At 41.3% G+C, this 18628-nt stretch overlaps 1 protein-coding gene across 2 annotated transcripts in view; it reads left to right on the forward strand.

Moving 5' to 3' along the window:
• Positions 1–18628, forward strand: part of SRPX (sushi repeat containing protein X-linked) — a 74940-nt gene that overhangs the window by 28888 nt on the left and 27424 nt on the right. Inside the window, exon 2 of one of the 2 annotated variants that reach the window (XM_034754517.1) lies at positions 16033–16092. The exons of the other annotated variant lie outside the window; for it this stretch is intronic. Coding sequence (XP_034610408.1) covers positions 16033–16092 — 60 coding nt within the window. The remainder of the gene's footprint in view (positions 1–16032; positions 16093–18628) is intronic. 2 annotated transcript variants of the gene reach the window in all.

Consider the following 18628-nt stretch of genomic DNA (forward strand, 5'->3'; position numbering starts at 1 on the left):
GAACATAGGACCTTCACTACTGCCTTCCATTTTTAAATGTGTAGAGTGTAGGTTTCCATAACAGATTTTGTTTTTTTACAGGAGTGGGTCAGTAGCCCAATCCTAACCCTCTACCAGGAAGATCAGTGGACTTCCTTTGGTCTGGCTCCTACCCTTCGATCTGTGTGATGTGGGTCCCTACCAGTTATACTCCTGCCAACATACCTCTTGGGGTCATGGGAATGTGCATCCGGGTGCGCATGTCACCAGCAAACATACATGATCAGCATGATAAAAGGAAACCCATTTACAGCAGATTTAGTAATCCAGCATCCATGTGCACCAAATCCAGGCTTCCTTCTGGCTATTAGTTAGGATGGGCAGGGATGGTGTCCCTAGCTTCCGTTTGCCAGAAGCTTGGAATTGGATACAGGGGAGGATCGCTTGATGATTACCTATTCTGTTCATTCCCTCTGGGGCACCTGGCATTGGCCACTGTTGGAAGACAGGATACTCAGCTAGATGGATCTTTGGGCTGACCCAGTATGGCCGTTCTTATTTTCTTACCATACACTTGTGTTACTAACGGTGGTCGTGTTCCCTCATTGAGTCTGACAGTTCTTCCTTCTGCTTTCCTCAATGTTGTTTGACTTTTATCTCAGTTGAGTCTTACCCACCTACCCAATTTATAAATCCCATGCCAATCTAAAAGAGATCTCAAACATCAGTGGCATAAAATGTAATCTGATACAGCCAGTCTCAAATGCAAGGGAATTCTACAAATGTATGCCATTTCCACAAAGGAAGCAAAATGATCCTGCTATAGAAGCAGCACAGTCACAACTCACAGAACTTTTCTGGACTTTTTTTTATGACCCCAGAGTGCTTCCACCCAACCCCAGAACCCACTTGCTTATATCACAGAGAGAGGATTACCTGCATCTGTGATAGCCTCATGTTCTACCAAGAACAACAAGCTCAGTGCAGGACCAGAAATGTATTACTCTCCTTCCAAGACTTCAACCCAGCCACACGTGAAATAACTATGAAAACTTTAACAGACAAGAAGTCCAGCAATTGTACCTCCACCTCCTCCCATTCCTGGATGGTAAAGGAGAGTAGAAAAAACACTTGCTCTTTCAATTAAGGGAACCCAAAAATATGCAATAAACTGACCAATACTAAAGAGACCATCAGTCAATGCTAGTGACCTTGCAAACTTCTACCCATTCTCTGACCTACATTTCTAAGCCAGTTATTTGTGAAGTTAGCAATCTGTTAGTTGTCAATAATCTGGAGCTCCCTAAATCAGGATTTAGGCCAGGACATAGGCTAGAAACAGCATTTGCTGCTCTAATGTGACTTCCTTCTGTCCAGTGAAAAGGGTAGTCTATCTCTACATATTCTCCTGGACCTCTCTATGGCATTTTAATACCATTGATTGAATGCCCCTGCTCCACCTCCAGTAGGCTGAAAGAATAAACAAAGCCACGCTAAACTAAATGTGGTCTTCAAATCATTATGGGCACTGTCCTTTCATCTCAGCATTCACCCGTGGAGTCACACAAGGATTAGTCCTCCTCTTCATATTAGTAAACAAGTGAGACCATTGGGACAGCTGATGAGACAACATGGGCTGCAGTGCCAGCAATGCTCAGCTCCACATCATTTTCCTTCAAATGTGAACTGTACCATCTCCCAGCTTCCTCAGTGCCTGGCCAAAATTAGTTCCTGAGTGAAGAGCAGCAGGTGATCCTACTAGGCTGGGAGTTTCCAATCAAGATAGGGGGCTGTACAAACATTTAGGAAGACATGATCTCAGTCCTCAGCAAGTTAATATTTAGTTGGGAAAACTCAGACACTACAGTGATGGGGCCATAGCAATACCTATCTAGATCAGTGCTTTTGACTAGTGTTTAAAACCGTGTGTATAAACCACAGTAGAGCCAGCACTCTATCCTGATCAACAAAACCAGAAGCTACCAACCAGAAGATTAAAAAAAATGCTCCACTAATATCAACCTTCATAGCTGTTTGCCCTCCTCATAGAAGCCCAAATGACCATGCAAGGTACCGAACAGTGTACCGTAGGTGCAAGGTGTCATATGGAATATAGATAAGCACTATAGAAATAGTCTAACTTTATTTTTTTAAAAAACCCAAACAATTATGCAGCCAAAGGTGAATTTGAATGAGATTTCACTCTGGGACACCCCTTGGTGGAGTTATAGCCTGTATTACTAGCTGTAGTTTTGTACTTGTTATGATTTATGAAATATTTTGGAATTCTACTTCCTGATACTCAGTCTCATATGACTAAAAATAAATAAATCACATTCTGTATCTTTTTGGGAGTCTGGGGGGGATTTTGCATGCAAAATACAAGACAGTTTGTTAGATGATTTGTTCCTTAAAAGCCTACATGCAGTATTAAAGTGACATTACCACTCATTTTTGGGGGGAGGGGGAAAATGTTTTTTGTGTTAAAGTGGCAGGTTGTTTAGAGGCCTTAAAAAAATCATTTTTTACCTGAAAGAAGACTGATATAATTTGAATCTTCTGAGATACAGTAGTATCAGGGTGACTGTCTGATGGGAAACTTACAACACCGTTTGAGTTGTCATTTTACAATAAATTATTCTGAAAAATCTTACCTATATACGTTCATGAAAGTAAAGCTACCCATGCAAGATTTTATTCTTTGCGGTGAGAGACAACTTGTTGTTTTGTTTTAAATCTCCAGTAGGCAATCACAGGAGGGGTGGTTGAATGGTCAGGGACATTCTGTCTGAATAACTGGAGCTGAGATTGAATTATTTATCAGTAAATGAATGGTTATTTTCATAGCCAGCTTTCATGGACGTTGGTGAAGTGGTAATCTTTTCAGCCCTCAATTCATATCTCCACTGGCAGAAATCAGCTGCAGAATTTCTTTATGGCCCCATTAGGTTACAAAGTGGGCAACTGTCAATATCTTTCTGGAGAGAACCTGAGCTCTGAAGCCCAAATTTTATTTTTCTAATTCACAGTTCCTGTGTAACCCGATAAGAATGATAGTCTCCTGTGTCTAAGCATACTGCTGCTGGAACATAAATTTATCAATCATCCCTGATCTCTTTTGAAGTTATTAATTGCATGGTATTCTAAAGACATTGTATTTTTCTGACTCATAAAATGTATCTCTTGAATGCAAGTTAAAACCTGTGATTTAAAATGGTGTGTGTGCATCTTAAGGAATATCCTGACAGTAAACAAATCTACATACAGCCATCAGGGATTTTCCTCATGAGAAATTCTCTTCTGTGCCTGAAATAACCAGCACCTGCAAGCAGTAGAGGGAAATTTATGGCATATGGCTTGAGGCAGGGGGTGGGGGGATAGGAGAATTGATATCTTTGTTTTCCACATGAGTATTTATGTAAGATAAGGACAGCTCTAGAGGTTTCTGAAAGTTGGGTGTCTGAGCTTCCAAGCTGAGCATGCACTAATTGGAAAAACTTTAAGCCATGCCAGATGTATGAACTGGGTTCTTGTGATGGGTTGTACCCCCCGGGATGCAGTCTGGGAGCTGTTAGAACCGCTGTGCCCCCTAACCATTCAGCTGGGATGGCCTCTCTCACACTGCTTTGCTGATGATACACAGCCAGCCTCTTCATACCCTGTTAGCACCCGACATGACAGCAGGTGGCACCACACACCCAACTAAGTTACCTGAGTGCTTTACCTAAGTCACTCATGAACCCACAATCGAGCACCAGCCAATTTCCCAGCTCCCCAGCCTTGCACTCCTACTGGAGAATAAACCCAGAATTATACCATCTTGTACTGCACAGGGATCTGTACAATGCATGCTCATTAATATGGTTCGTCCCCCCCCCTCAATGTGGGAAAGATATGCACCAAGCCTTTGCTAGCTGAGCTGAGATTTTCCCAAGCACTTCACTCAAAAACACACTGGTTAAGATAGAACATAAAACAAGTTTATTAACTACACAAAGATAGATTTTAAGTGATTATAAGTGATAGCAAACAGCTCAAAGCAGGTTAGGCAGGAAATTAAACAAAAACACATTCTAAGCCTAAGGTACTAGATAGGATTTGAATCAGCAATATCTCACCCTGACCGATGATACAAGCAGGCTTGCAGATTCTTGAGGCACAGGCTCTGTTTGCTCTGCAGCCTGGATTCCCCTCCCCTGTTCCAAGTCCTTTGTTTTCCAGAGCTTCTTTAGGTGTTGAGTAGGGGAAGAGTGAAGACCAGACATGAGGTCACTCCCCACCTTATATAGTTTCTCCATTTGGCATATGTTCCAAGCTAAGTTTCCAGCCCAGCTTGTCGAAAAATAGAAAATGGAGTTCATTGTCATGTGGTCTGGTCACATGCCCTTGCATGCATCGCTGAGTCATAGAAGGCATTATTCCGAGGCTGGCTGAAGTGTTCCCAGGTGAGGACAAACCTTTTCCATGGTTCTTTGTCTTGCTGATGGGCCATTAGCACTGTCTAGCTTCTTAATTGTTGTACTTGAAAGGCTAGCTGTGGGTGTTTCCAACTTCACAACATCTTTCAGTAACACATACATAGCAAAACTTAATAGCTTCACATACAATGATAATACATACAACCCAACAGGATATTAATGTTCAACAGATCAAGACTTTTAGAATGATTCCTTACAAGGCATACTTTGTACAAGATGCCACATAATTATATCATCATTCATACCATAAGCATATTACTATGGTGAATGTGGGGTGCAAAGTGTCACAGTTCTGATTTCTGAATACACTATGATACCCTTGATATGCAGCACATCCCAGTCCAACGGAACTCTGGTTTAACAAAAAATGCTGCAGCTTCCCTGTTCTGTTTTGCACTCCATTCCTCTGCATACATGCTCAGGACTGTTGTCCTGACCTTTCTCAAGTAGTAGCATGCAGTGTAGCCAGTTATTGCACCTCATACAAAGGTCAGATGTAAAGTTTATCATCAAGAGTTACTGTAGGGTTTGAAAGTGAATCAGGATGAGGATATGTTAAGTTATTTTCATCCTGTGTTTATAAAATTGCAATCTATATTAATGAAAATGTTTAATCAACGGTTTGGTTTAAAAAAAAGTGCTGTGATTTGATTTCTGTGGCTCAGCTGATACTTTAAAAAATGTATGGTAATCTCAAATATGAACTGGGCCCATCAGAGCTATTCTATACAAACTAGGTATACAATATAAAATTCAATTTCAGTTATGTTGCAAATCATGGGTTAAAGACACTCCCTAAAAAAAAAAATCTTTTCCCTCCCATCACAACTTTTATTCCCCCTCCCTATTCAAGCCCTGAACAAATCTGAGTAAATCAAAACAATACAATTACCTAACAGATTCAAACCTGCTTTCCTTAATTTGTGTGACTCCCTCAAAGATTAAGCAAGATGTGAAGAATTTCTTTAAATCTTTCCTCGCTACTCATTCCTCTACTGCCAAATTGTATTTTACCTTTCAGTGTATTTTGTGAAGTGCTGTGTCCTCTGAGAGGAGTGTGTAACATTAAGCACATGTTTAAATTCCATTTACTTCAACTTTTCAGAAGTTGGGGCTCTATGAATAAAAAAGAAGTGTGTGTATATCTGATACTATCATATAAATGTATGAAAACCTATATTCACAACAGGTGCTGCCTTCTCCTGCAAAGATGGTGACCATTCTTGCTGCATTTCTTTCCTCCCTCCCTAATATCTCCCTGTCTGACTTTCTGGGTCTCAAGCTTTAGCTATTTCTGCCTTCCCGGAAGAGGTTCTATAGATTTAGATGCAACAGGTTAGCTTCTCCATTCATACTCTTTGCATGGTTCGTGTTACTGTAGAACATAAAAAATTCTACAGTGGGAAAAGAGAAAAGTTAGAGGGCATTTGATAGAGGTATTAAAAATTGATGAGAAAACAGATCAGTCCTTTCTTTTTCTTGTGCTTAAGGGTATAAACTGATCATCTGTTGGGGTTGGGAAGGAATTTCCAAACTCTTCCCTATGGTGCAGCTTTACACAATTGAATTGGTGAATAAAGGGGTATGGGAAGACTCACACCTTTCTTTGGAAGGATCGGATATTGCAAAGGCTAGAGTTAGGAGACCAGAGTAGGCGAACATTCCGTCTTGTTTTGCAAAGCCTTAATTCCTAGGGTGTGTTAGCATCAGATCATTGTTGTTGTTTTGGTTCCTCTGTGAGATATGACACACATCTGAAATTAGAATCTGGCTTTTGAACTGCCTTTTTTTTTTCTTTTAATTTCAAGCCAAACAATGTTTCAAAATGTCAAATGAACTGATCCTCTCAGAAGGGGGTATTTAATTAAATTGGTACTGTATTTAAGACTGTAAACTTCAATAGAACATAAAGCTGCAACTGACATTGGTTTTGGCTGTTGATTTTACAGTATGTTTTGTAATTTTATGTAATCCTCACACAACATGGCAAACTCTGAACAAAAGAATGAGGGGAAGAGAAAGTCTTGAAGTCGTATGTCCATATTATGTTGCAAAAATAGTGCTTGGGATCACACCCAAGCCTTAAAATATTAGTCTGTGGCTGTATGATTACAATTGATTTGAACGTTGTCACTCTCCCTAGTGCCAAGCTAGTGAATGGAATACTGCCTCTCAGAATAAAGCCTTTACATTCTATTTTAGCTTGTAACTATTATTTGGGGCCACTTTTAAGTGGTGTAGTCCTGTTCGATGTTTTGGTTCCAAGGCTAACATTGTCTAATGGCAACAAATTGTAGAAACTTGTGATTGGTTTCAAGTAATATGTAGGTGTAACAATGCGGACTCACTCCTGCGGCGCCTCCTGCTGGTCGTCCATGGGAATTAGCTCTTCCAGTATCCTTGAGTGCCCCCTGCAGGCTGGTGATCCGCCTATGTCCCTCCCAGGACCCCGGTGCCCCTTTCTCTGGGTGCTGCCCCCTGGCAGTATCCCCACAGTTCTGGGTCTCCCCCTCCCAGAGGAATCCCCACCCACTATCCCCACTTCGCCTCAGTCTTGGCTACTGCCCAGTCTCCATCTAGCCCCATTCACTGGGGCAGATTGCAGTATCAGCCACTCATCACAGACAAGGGTTCGGACCTGCTGCCTCTCTCTATAGCTGGGCTGCCCCTTTGCAGCCCCGGTACTGGTCTTAGGCCTTCAGCTAGGTTTTCCAGGCTGGAGCTTCCCAGCTCCTCTAGCCTTCCCCCAGCCCTGCTCCACTCCCAGTACCCTGCTCAGCTCCCTTGCAGCCAGGCCCTTCTCTTTCTACAAGCAGAGAGAGACCATTTGCTCCTGATTTCCCTGGCCTTTATAGGGTCAGCTGGGTCTGTTTGGGGCGTGGCCACAGTTGAGGCTGTTTCCCCCAATCAGCCCATCTTTTCCCCCTGCCCCAGCCCTCTCGAAGGGCTGTTTTAAGCCCTTCTGGGCAGGAGCAGGTGACCACCCCACTACAGTAGGTTATTTTAGTTGTGGGCTCTTAATCTGACACAACACAGAAATGGTGCTTGGAGATTCCCTCCCATGTCAATCATAGTGAAAATATCTCTGTGGCCCTCCCCACCCCCACCTCCTTTCCTGGCTATATGTTATTATTTATTTTAATGTTAACACAATATACAATAGAACTTCAGAGTTACGGACACCTCAGGAATTGAAGTTGTTCGTAACTCTGAAATGTTCATAACTTTGAACAAAACGTTAGGGTGGTTCTTTCAAAAGTTTACAACTGAACATTGACTTAGTACAACTTTGAAACTTTACTGTGCAGATGAAAAATGCTGCTTTTATCCATCTTAATTTAAATAAACACCTTGTCAAATCTTGGTTTTAAACATTCCCTTTTTTTAGTAGTTTACATTTCACACTGTACTGTACCGTATTTGCTTTTTATTTTATTTATTTATTTGTCTCTGCTGCTGCCTGATTCTGTACTTCCGGTTCCAATTGAGGGGTGTGGTTAACTGGTCAGTTCATAACTCTGGTGTTCGTAACTCTGAGGTTCTACTGTAATGTGCTAGGGTTCAGAGGTAATGTGCTAGACTCTATTCACGTACAGAGGAGGACACAGTCCCTGCCCCGAAGAGATTGTAATTTTAGGCCTGATCCAAGCAGATCTATGCAGATGGACCTTGGCACCATCCAGTCCCTCATTCCGTTACTGGGATTCCACATAGGTCAAGGGTTCACCCACGTGAAACCACTTGCATGTGTAAGGCATATCTGGTAATGGGACTGAACACTGCCTGCTTGCACTCCCGTTATGCATGTGAGTAGTCCATTGGATTTTAATGGAAACCCTTGTATGTAAAGTTACTCGCATGTATAAGTGTTTCCAGCATAATGTTCCATGTTTGATATTTAACCCTCGCTACCTATTTAATGTTTAAAACTTGTATTGTTTATGTTGAACCTTTGCCCAAGAACCTCTTGCATCTGAAGAAGTGAGGTTCTTACCCACGAAAGCTTATGCTCCCAATACTTCTGTTAGTCTTAAAGGTGCCACAGGACCCTCTGTTGCTTTTTACAGATTCAGACTAACACGGCTACCCCTCTGATACTTTGCCCATTGTTAATCATTATTTTAATTCTTGTCTTGCTGCTTGCCAGCCAGGCTGAATTGAAGAGCTCCAATGAGAAAATTCTCCTCTTAGCCAAAAATAAAAGTGTTTCAAGTGGTAATGAGTGCTCTCCTACATTTTGTGGTCAAAATCATTAAGAATCTCTCCTCTAATTCCAAGAGACAGGGCACTGTGTCATTCCTCCCCCCACCCCTTCTCTTTTAAGCTTGGTTCCCTATAATATTTGAAAACGTCTGCTATGTGCTACCTATCCAACAGAGAGGTTTGCTGGTCATTACTGAAATTGATTCCTGTAACGCATGTGGTTATGTTTGTGCATGAGGTTGATTGCCCCGAGCAAGAAGCTCAGTATTGGCTCGGTGGTCTGCCATGTGCAAGGGAATCTTGTAGCAGAGAAGGTGAATTTCTAAATAAACTGAGGGACAGGAAAGTCCTCTTGAAATGTCCTCCGCAATCTGACATCCTTCCTCTTCTTTCTGCCAAGAACCAGACAATCTCTTAGGAAGATCCTGTCTAGCTAATCACATTTGCAGACTGGTTGTGGCTTTTCCACATGTACACACCATAAATTCTTGTGTACCTCACTAGCAGGTAATAGATGAAGGGTATGACACATTTGTGGGGATAATTAAATGGTTCTGGAGAAGTAATACAAAGAATGTGGTAATACAAAACATCCCTGCATGTTTTGGCATGGTACTTTGTTTATAAAGAAATGGTCCAAAATACATATTGTGCACTGTTTGTGAATGTGAGCCCTTTATTGTATTTCCTACTGGTTCAGCAATGTGGTCGCAATCTCCTAATTTCTACCTTACTTTGTCAATTACTGCAGTAAGACCCCAAACCAACAAAGCATGTGAGAAGTGCCACTGAAGTCAGTGGGACTGTCCATATGCTCCATCTGATGTCAATAAGATTAATCATGTGCGGAGGCCCCTGTTCAGCAGAACATTTTTACCAGATGCGTGACTCCATCCCTGTTCAGCAAAGTACTTAACTGCGAGTAGTCCCACTGAAGACCTCACATACTTAAAATGAAGCACTTGTTTAAGTGCTTTGATGAATTGGAGCCAACGTAGTGTGCTGAGTCAGGGCCTAATTGCTGATCCCTGGGCAGGATCACAATTAGAACATTTTAAGTGTATTTGACAGTTTGTATCGCAAAAGTCTATTTCACAAAATGTATTTAAAATAAAATGCTTTAAGGACGTTTTTACACAAGTGGGTAAACGTAGTTTTTAAGTGCCTCGTTTACTTAGGCTTGACAGTTTACACACAAAGGTATGATTGTTTCATGAATTGATCCTATATAATTTATTCCTTGTTCTTAATAATAGGGTCGGTATGTTTGACTGTATCAAAATATTGGTCCAATTTATTGTTTCAGTTCCTTTTGAAATGTTTTGCCAAATGCTTCTCTGTGTTTCTTTATCAAGTACAGACTGTTGGATTATTGGGGGCAGTCATTACCAATCTTTTTCTGTTGGCCTGAATTTAAATCTATTTAAATGTTATACTCTAATACAGTGTTTCCCAAACTTGGGACGCCGCTTGTTTAGGGAAAGCCCCTGGCAGGCCAGGCTGGTTTGTTTACCTGCCGTGTCCGCAGGTCCAGACAATCACGGCTCCCACTGGCCGCGGTTCGTTGTTCCAGGCCAATGGGAGCTGCTTGAAGTGGAGTGGGCTGAGGGATGTACTGGCTGCCGCTTCCAGCAGCCTCCATTGGCCTGGAGCAGCAAACTGAGGCCGGTGGGAGCCGCGATCGGCCGAACCTGCGGACGCAGCAGGTAAACAAACTGGCCCAGCCCACTAGGGGTTTTCCCTAAACAAGCGGCGTCCCAAGTTTGGGAAACACTGATCTAATAAAATATATAAAACAGTAGGCTCTCCTCCTCAAATATTAAACATGGTGATTATTCTGTGAATAAGAAGTAATTTTTTCCTAAAGCAAATCCTATGATCATCAGATTCCATGGATTAATCTTGATGATAGTTTCTTGTTAAAATTGAATAGTTTGATGTTGTGGCTTTTGCCTGTACTCAGCTGGAATGAGAGCTGCAGCCAGTTTTGGTAAGACACCACCAAAATATAAAGCATTCCATAGATGTATTTTTAATGTAGCATTGTGTTCCCCCTTCCTCTTAAAATAATCCATGTTTGTTACTACTGTAATAACATTATTTAGCACTTTATAGCCAAACAATGAATAAACATTAAGTAATGAACCTTCTCAGCACTCCTGTGAGATACAGAAACATATTTCTCATTTTATAGATGGGGAAACTAAGACCTAAGTGAAGTGGCATTTCCAGCGTCATACAGTCAGTGAGTGGCACAGCTAGGAATGGAATGAGGGACTCCTGACTCACAAGTCCATATGCCAGGGATCGGCAACCTTTGGCACACGGCCCACCAGGGTAAGCCCCCTTGCGGCCCGGGCCGGTTTGTTTACCTGCCGTGTCCGCGGGTTTGGCCGATCGCGGCTCCCACTGGCCGCTCCAGGCCTATGGGGGCTGTGGGAAGTGGCGGCCAGCATATCTCTTGGCCTGTGCTGCTTCCCACATCCCCCATTGGCCTGGAGCGGCGAACCACGGCCAATGGGAGCCACGATCGGCCGAACCTGCGGACGGGGCAGGTAAACAAACTGGCCCGGCCTGCCAGGGGGCTTACCCTGGCGGGCCACATGCCAAAGGTTGCCGATCCCTGCCATACGCCATCCACTGAATCATGCTAGCTTTTCTAGTATGCTATCTTAAAGCAAATGGACAGTCCTGGTTCATTTATGATATGGCTACTTATTTAGGGGTAAATCCAGCCCACTCTTCCTTATGTTTCCACTAAGGAAAAGGGAAAGGCTAGAAGTAGGGAGAGCAGCATAGAGGGCATGAGAGAAGATGGGACATGGGGAAATTGAAGGAAATTTCCTACTGCCCAGATATACCATCCTTCTCCCTCCCTGTAAATGCCATTGAAGGGTTCCTTGCCATCCTTCTACCCAGCACCCAGCCTAGCTAGTTGGGATGGGCTCTGGATTTGCACCTTAGGGTTTGATCCTGCACCTATACAGGTCAATGGCAAAACTTCCATTGACTTCAATTGGAGTCTATACCTTTGCTGGTATAACACATCTGTGTTGAAGTCCAGTGTTTGCCGTTCTGCTTTGTGCAAAAAGATGTCACCAAAAAAGCATAAATGACACACTCTACAAGTAAAGCAAGGTCAACAGTTTTACATTCACCTTTGGGATTCCCATAATCCATTTCCTGATTAAAATAATGATGACAAAGATCAGCATTACTATTACAAGCACAATAAGCACATAATGAAAACCAGAGATGTGATTGCTATCTTCCATTTGTAATAAGAAAATGAGCAGATGGATGCTATTGAGGGAAGCTGAATAAAATTGTTTACTTTTATTTGGTTTTGATGAATCTCAGATGAGTAGAGTCTTAGTTCAGATTTAGCATGATTAACCTAAGATTTCAAAAATGAGTTAAAAGTGTAGGGAAAATTTGTTCAGAAGTGCTTATATCCCAATTTCCAAAATGATCAGGCACTTAGGAACCTAGATTCCATTGACTTTAAATGGGACTTAGGGAGCCTAGATACTTTAAAAACGTTTACCCATAATTTTTCTTTAAAAACTGTCTCAAATTATTAAGCCAAGAATCTCCTAATTTTGCTGGAATAGACGATGCTCATTGAAATATCAATATATTCATGTGGTGCTTTGAGACTGCAGCTTGCACTTGATATTACACAATGTAATTTGAAATTATACTAAATTCAATATTGCATACTGGAAGGCTGTTAAGATGCAATATTTATACAGGCATCAGCAGCTTTTCATGAAATGTAAACTAAGTAACAAATGCAGAGGGCTAGGGAGTCTGCTGTACAAAAATATGCGTAAGAAAAGACATTTGATTGAAAATTGCCCTCAAGGGCCTGATCTAAAGCCCATTGAAGTCAAGGGAAGGACTCTCACTGACTTGATTTCAGTGTGCATTGGATCAGGCCAAAATTAAATTGCACTTTTGCTACTGTTCTTGTAAATCAAAATAAACTAGGGTCAATTAATCACAGTTAGCTCAAGTGATTAATGCAAAACAAATTAACTAGATTAAAAAATCATGATTAATTGCAGATTTAATTGTACTATTAAACAATAATAAATACCAATTTAAATTTATTATAAATATTTTGGATATTTTTCTACATTTTCAAATATATTGATTTCAATTATAACACAGAGCACAAAGTGTACAGCACTCACTTTATATTATTTTGATTACTAATATTTGCATTGTAAAAAAGACACAAAAAATAGTATTTTTCAGTTCACCTCATACAAGTACTGTAGTGCAGTCTCTATTGTGAAAGTGCAATTTACAAATGTGGCACTTTTTTTCACATAACTGCACTCAAAAACAAAACAATATAAAAATTTAGAGTCTACAAGTCCACTCAGTCCTACTTCTTGTTCAGCTGATCGCTCAGACCAGGGGTCGGCAACGTTCGGCACGCGGCTCACCAGGGTAAGCTCCCTGGTGGGCCGGGCCAGTTTATTTACCTGTTGACGCGGCAGGTTCGTCCGATCGCGGCCCCCACTGGCCGCGGTTCGCCGTCCCGGGCCAATGGGGGCGGTGGGAAGCCGCGGCCAGCACATCCCTCGCCCGCGCCGCTTCCCGCCACCCCCATTGGCCCGGGACGGCGAACTGCAGCGAGTGGGGGCCGCGATTAGTTACCTGCTGACGCGGCAGGTTCGGCCAAACTGGCCTGGTCCGCCAGGGTGCTTACCCTGGCAAGCCGCGTGCCAAACGTTGCTGACCCCTGGCTCAGACAAACAAGTTTGTTTACATTTACGGGAGATAATGCTGCCCGCTTCTAATTTACAATGTCACATGAAAGTGAGAACAGGTGTTCGTATGGCACTGTTGGAGCCGGTGTTGCAAGGTATTTATGTGCCAGAAAAGCTAAACATTCATATGCCTCTTCATGCTTCGACTTATAGATTGCATTTTTAAAATCTTTTTTACAGTGAAAATATTTGTAATAAAAATAACAATATAAAGTGAGCACCGTGCACTTTGCATTGTGTTGTAATTGAAATCAATATATTTGAAAATGTAGAAAAACATCCAAAAATATTTATAATACATTTTAATGGGTATTCTGTTATTGTTTAACAGTGTGATTAAAACTGTGATTAATTGCGACAGGTTTATTTTATAGCTATCAAAGGATTGGTTTTTTTAATCTTGATTTTCAAGCACAGAGGCTTAAAGGATTCACATAGGGCTAGTTCTACCCCCAATGCCACGAGTGAGTAGTTGAATTGGGTTCATGCATCCTTTTCTCTCTCCCATAGCCCATGGAGGGGCTACCAAAATTACTCTATTAGAGCACCTCACCCTCCCTGATTGAACTAACCTCGTTATCTCCACACTGATATATACCTGCCTCTGGAGATTTCCATTACTTGCATCTGAAGAAGTGAGGTTCTTACCCACGAAAGCTTATGCTCCCAGTACTTCTGTTAGTCTCAAAGGTGCCACAGGACCCTCTGTTACTCTATTATATGTTACTCTAGTCCAGTGGGTGAAGAGCCCTAGGCACCTCTATCACAGTTTTATTGTAAGGGATAAGATCAGAGGATCTGCACAGTGCCTGCCTTCCCATATGCGCCACCCCCCCCCCCACCCCATAGCTGAGCTCTGTGCTGCACAAAGGGTATGGACACAATGGAACCCACTGCCAAGTCCACTTCCAGTTCAGCTGTGGAAGTGAGGGCTGGATTTCTCCTATTTGGAGTTTGTGGCCTATTGCAGGTTTTCTATGGAACATCAGTAAAGCAGAGCAGAGAACCTAGTGCAAATTCCTAACAGGTTCTGTGTTTGCCACACGTTTCAAATCGAGGCTTTCAACGTGCTAATTAAGCTGCTTCATGCAGCTTTGTGGGATGAAGATGGGATGCCATGCTGTCAGAGCGGAGCAGGCGCGCTTTCTGGGGAGTTACTAGCAGCAGTGGCATGAATGGGAAGGACAAAACTGCAGACATAAAGGAGCAGCAAATTGGGCATAGACCATGGGGGAAACAAGCAGTGCAGACATGAAAACAAAAACTACACAGTAACGAAGCTGTTTCTGCTGGAGGCTGGAATGGAAGGAAAGACAGAAGAGGAGAGAGAGGAGTTGTTATTTCTATTTTTAAATACACGGAGGTGTTCAGACACTGTCTATGTGGTGACAAGTATCTCTGCAAGACGGATTGATTAGCTAGCAGCTCTTCATCCATGTGCTAATTTTGCCTAGGCAATGGAAGCTACTGGCTTTGACTTCAGGAGTGGCTGCTGGGTGTTCAGCACTTGAAATCAGGCCACATATTTAGGTGCCTAAATATGGTCTTAGTAGCCTCACTTTAGGCATCCATTTTTGAAAATCTTGGCCTGGTGTCTTAATGACCCCAAGTTAACTATTTCAATATTTGTAATTTCAGGAACTTAATTTGGAAGTTCCAGCTGCAGTAGAGACATTCCCTTAATGTCTGACCCATTATATGATAGAATTTTTAAAGATCAGGAAACTTGATCCCCTGAGTCTGCAGAAGCCACTACTGTTAAGAAAATCTGACTTGCACTAAAGTTAGGTATAACTGTCCCTTTGCTCAAACAAGTTTAAGGTCTAAAGCTTCTGATTAAACTAATACATTTTAAATATTGCTCAGGCATATTTTGCAGCAGATAGTAGATAATGTTTTCACCCCTCAGCTCACAGAGGGCTAGTTAATGATGCGGGTGATGTTGCTTTGAGTGTTTATCGAGAATTTTTGACAGAAAGCAATTCCTACCCACCCTGCTACTACAGCAATTGTCCAGATCCTTCAAAGAAAGCCGACCTGTCGTTTCTTTAGCTTGAATGACTACGGAAGACTTAATACAAAAAAACAAACAAAACCTTTTGATTGGGTAGAACTATGTTTGCAGGGAATGTAACCAATGTTTCACTTACATAAGTTGTGCTGTAAACCATGGTTGTTCTTCAGTCACACATATTTACTGCAGCTGTTTGGCAGTTTTACTACAGCTGGTTGGCATGATGGCTGTTAACAGCCACTGTGGAACCATCTTACAGTGAAATCACTCATTGTTCGACTCCCCTTCTCAAATAACTTCACACTAGCTGGAAGTTCCCTCTGAGAGAAATTGTGATTTGCATTTTCCAATACATCTTGCATCATAACAATCTGAGATTTTCATTCTACCTTATCCAAATTCACTATAAACTGGTTCCACTATAAATCTAATCATCATGGAAGCTTATGCTGTCAGCATTGCTTAGGTTGTTGCATCCTAATCTCACTTGCACGTCTCTGCAAGAGCTTTTCTTGTTCTTTTAAAATTATATTTCCTTTCTTGCTGCAGTTTTTCTTTTCATTTTGTATTGTAGGATCGGGATATTCACCCATAGAAGATGATGAAGATGTTTATGCACGCAATAGATATAAAGGTGAATGCTTTGCTTCTGTGCTAAAGAAAATCAGCTGGTTGCTGGGACATCTTCTCTCTTTCCTTCCTGCATCATAAAGTCTTAGAGTGATCCAGCTCCATGTTTGTGTTCAGATTTTTCAGACAAGATAAGCTTTTCATTTTTTTTATTTTTCTAAACAATGGAAAATGAAACAAGCACTGTGCATTGTTTAGCTTACATGAGTAAATTATTGTTTTTTAGTCCCTTCACCCTCGAAAGGTCAAGCTGCTAGCTCATGAATATTAAAAATAAGCTGTCTTCTGCCTCTTTCATACCTCATAGCCAAAGCCAACAATGATAATCCTGTTCAGAATCTGGACCTGTTGATGGTAAGGTATGGAAGCGCATGAAAGAGAGCTTGATTTTTATAAGCTTCTTAATATAGTCCTTGACATTTCAGGTTCATCTTGTAACCTGGAATGAAGAGTAAAATGTGTTTGCCAACGAACATACAAGACATTAAACAAAATGTGCTGGCACATTAATGAGATAATTGAATTCTGCAAGTATAGAAATCAGATTAAGATTTTCTTCCCTATTCCAAACAAAATTTACTGCCCAATGGATCTGATAGCAAAATCACTGGTGAATCTGTGACATATGTGCCTAGTTCTTGAAGAATCTGGTTCCACACTCAGTCCCCTGCCCTCCCCTCACCCCAAAAAAGTTATTTTACTGAAGTTTTGCATCAGTAAACTAATCTATGGACATGCAAGAAGACACTGTATTGCATTGTTGTGGTAACATAGAAGTATTGGGCATTAATGTAGCTTTGCTTAATGTTAGTACTAGACCGAGAATAAAACACGATTTTTACACAAGGATACGCATGCAAATATATCAGCTACTTATGAGTACCAAAGGAGAAGGTACAAAATACTGTCTATCTTATGTTTTTATAAATATTTATTTTGCTCCCCCGTTCTCCCCCGAAAGTGTATCCCAGTTGAAAATCCTGCTTTAAAAATGTAATCAGAAAAAAATCATTTTCCCACAGCTTTATATGGTAAATGTCTTGTTCTTTATCTTTAACATTTAATCCTCTGTGGATACTTAAAGAATTCAAGTGATTCAGTAAAGATAAATGAATGCCGACTGGACTGTGGATTAGTGGTCAAAATTTAGACTCTGTCTAGGAACTGTCTTTTAGAAAAGTGATCCAAAACAAATTATTTCAATGGCTGCAAGGATGTCACAGTGGTATGTGAAACACAGTGGTTTATTCACACAAATATTAAAAACTGTATTAAATTTGGAAGCTCTAATGTGAGTTTTAGTAGCAGATTAGACAACTCAGAGCCAAAAATCAAAGGCACGAAGCTGAGAAGACCTAAGTTGTATTAACTTGCTTGCATTTATTTTAGTTGACAAGCAGGTCACATAAAAACAACAAACAAACAAAAAACAGATATGGACCTGATTTGCTAAGATTGGATCTGGATCAGAAGCTCACCGAAATGTGAGGGTGTTCATATCCCGGGTTTTGGTTATGGACCATTTCTCCTTGTAAAAATTTCAGAGTATCAAATATACTAACCATTATGCATGCCTTTTGAAAAATGTACATTAGTACATGCCTAGCATGGCATGGTGTGTATGTGCATCTTAAGCAGAGCTATGTAAACCCGGCAGATTTTCAGTTCACAGTGCTGTCTGCAAATTAAATCCTGTAGTTTGTTTGTCACGGATTGGCCACATGCCAAACCCTCCATGCTCATCTGGATGTTTTTCAACCAACTCAGACTTCCAAGGAAACATCTCTACTGAGTTCCTTCCCAATAACTTAGCTAAGAGTTCCCTTCTTCCCTGGTGACCCCTCTGTTCAACTGCCTAATCAACCAATAAGCCCCATTGTATTAAAAAGCCCCTCTGCATTTTGCATGCTGAGCTTACAGGAACATTGATCCAAAACCAGCATTTGGACAGTGCTGACAGACACTTCGGAAAGTGCTGCTGTCAAGAAGAATGCTTCTCCCCTAACTGACATGTAAGATGCCTGCTCTACCTGGGGTTCCCATGAGAAGAAAAAGCCTCCAGAATGTAGTATTTCTTTGTTCACCACAGCACAAAAGCCACTTTGATCCAGGCCCTTAAGGGTATATCTACACTGCAGCTGGAAGTGGGCCTCCAGCCCGAGTAGACAGACATGTGTTAGTAGGACTCCAGCTAGTGCACCAAAAATAGCCATATGGATGATGCAGTTCTGTAAGAGAACATAAGTATGTCACTGAGTTAAACAACTTCAGAAACAGGCTGTGCTACTTTAAAATGCTTTTTGTGAAATAAACTAAAACCCTGGCAGTCACATGCTTTTCCATTCTCAGTCTCTCCACTGTCCAATGCTGTTTCTGTGGTTCTAGTAACAGCACAGTAGAATTAATGTGGAAGTTTAAATTTCCACTGGGGGAGATGTAAAAATATCTAACCGTTTTATGTAGAGGAATTATACATTGAATAAAAACTACAACATGTATGGTATGTGAAATAAGAGCACATTAAATATGTTCATGGAATT

The sequence above is a fragment of the Trachemys scripta genome, chromosome 1 (genome assembly GCF_013100865.1).
Source record: "Trachemys scripta elegans isolate TJP31775 chromosome 1, CAS_Tse_1.0, whole genome shotgun sequence".
Classification (NCBI taxonomy): Eukaryota; Metazoa; Chordata; order Testudines; family Emydidae; genus Trachemys; species Trachemys scripta.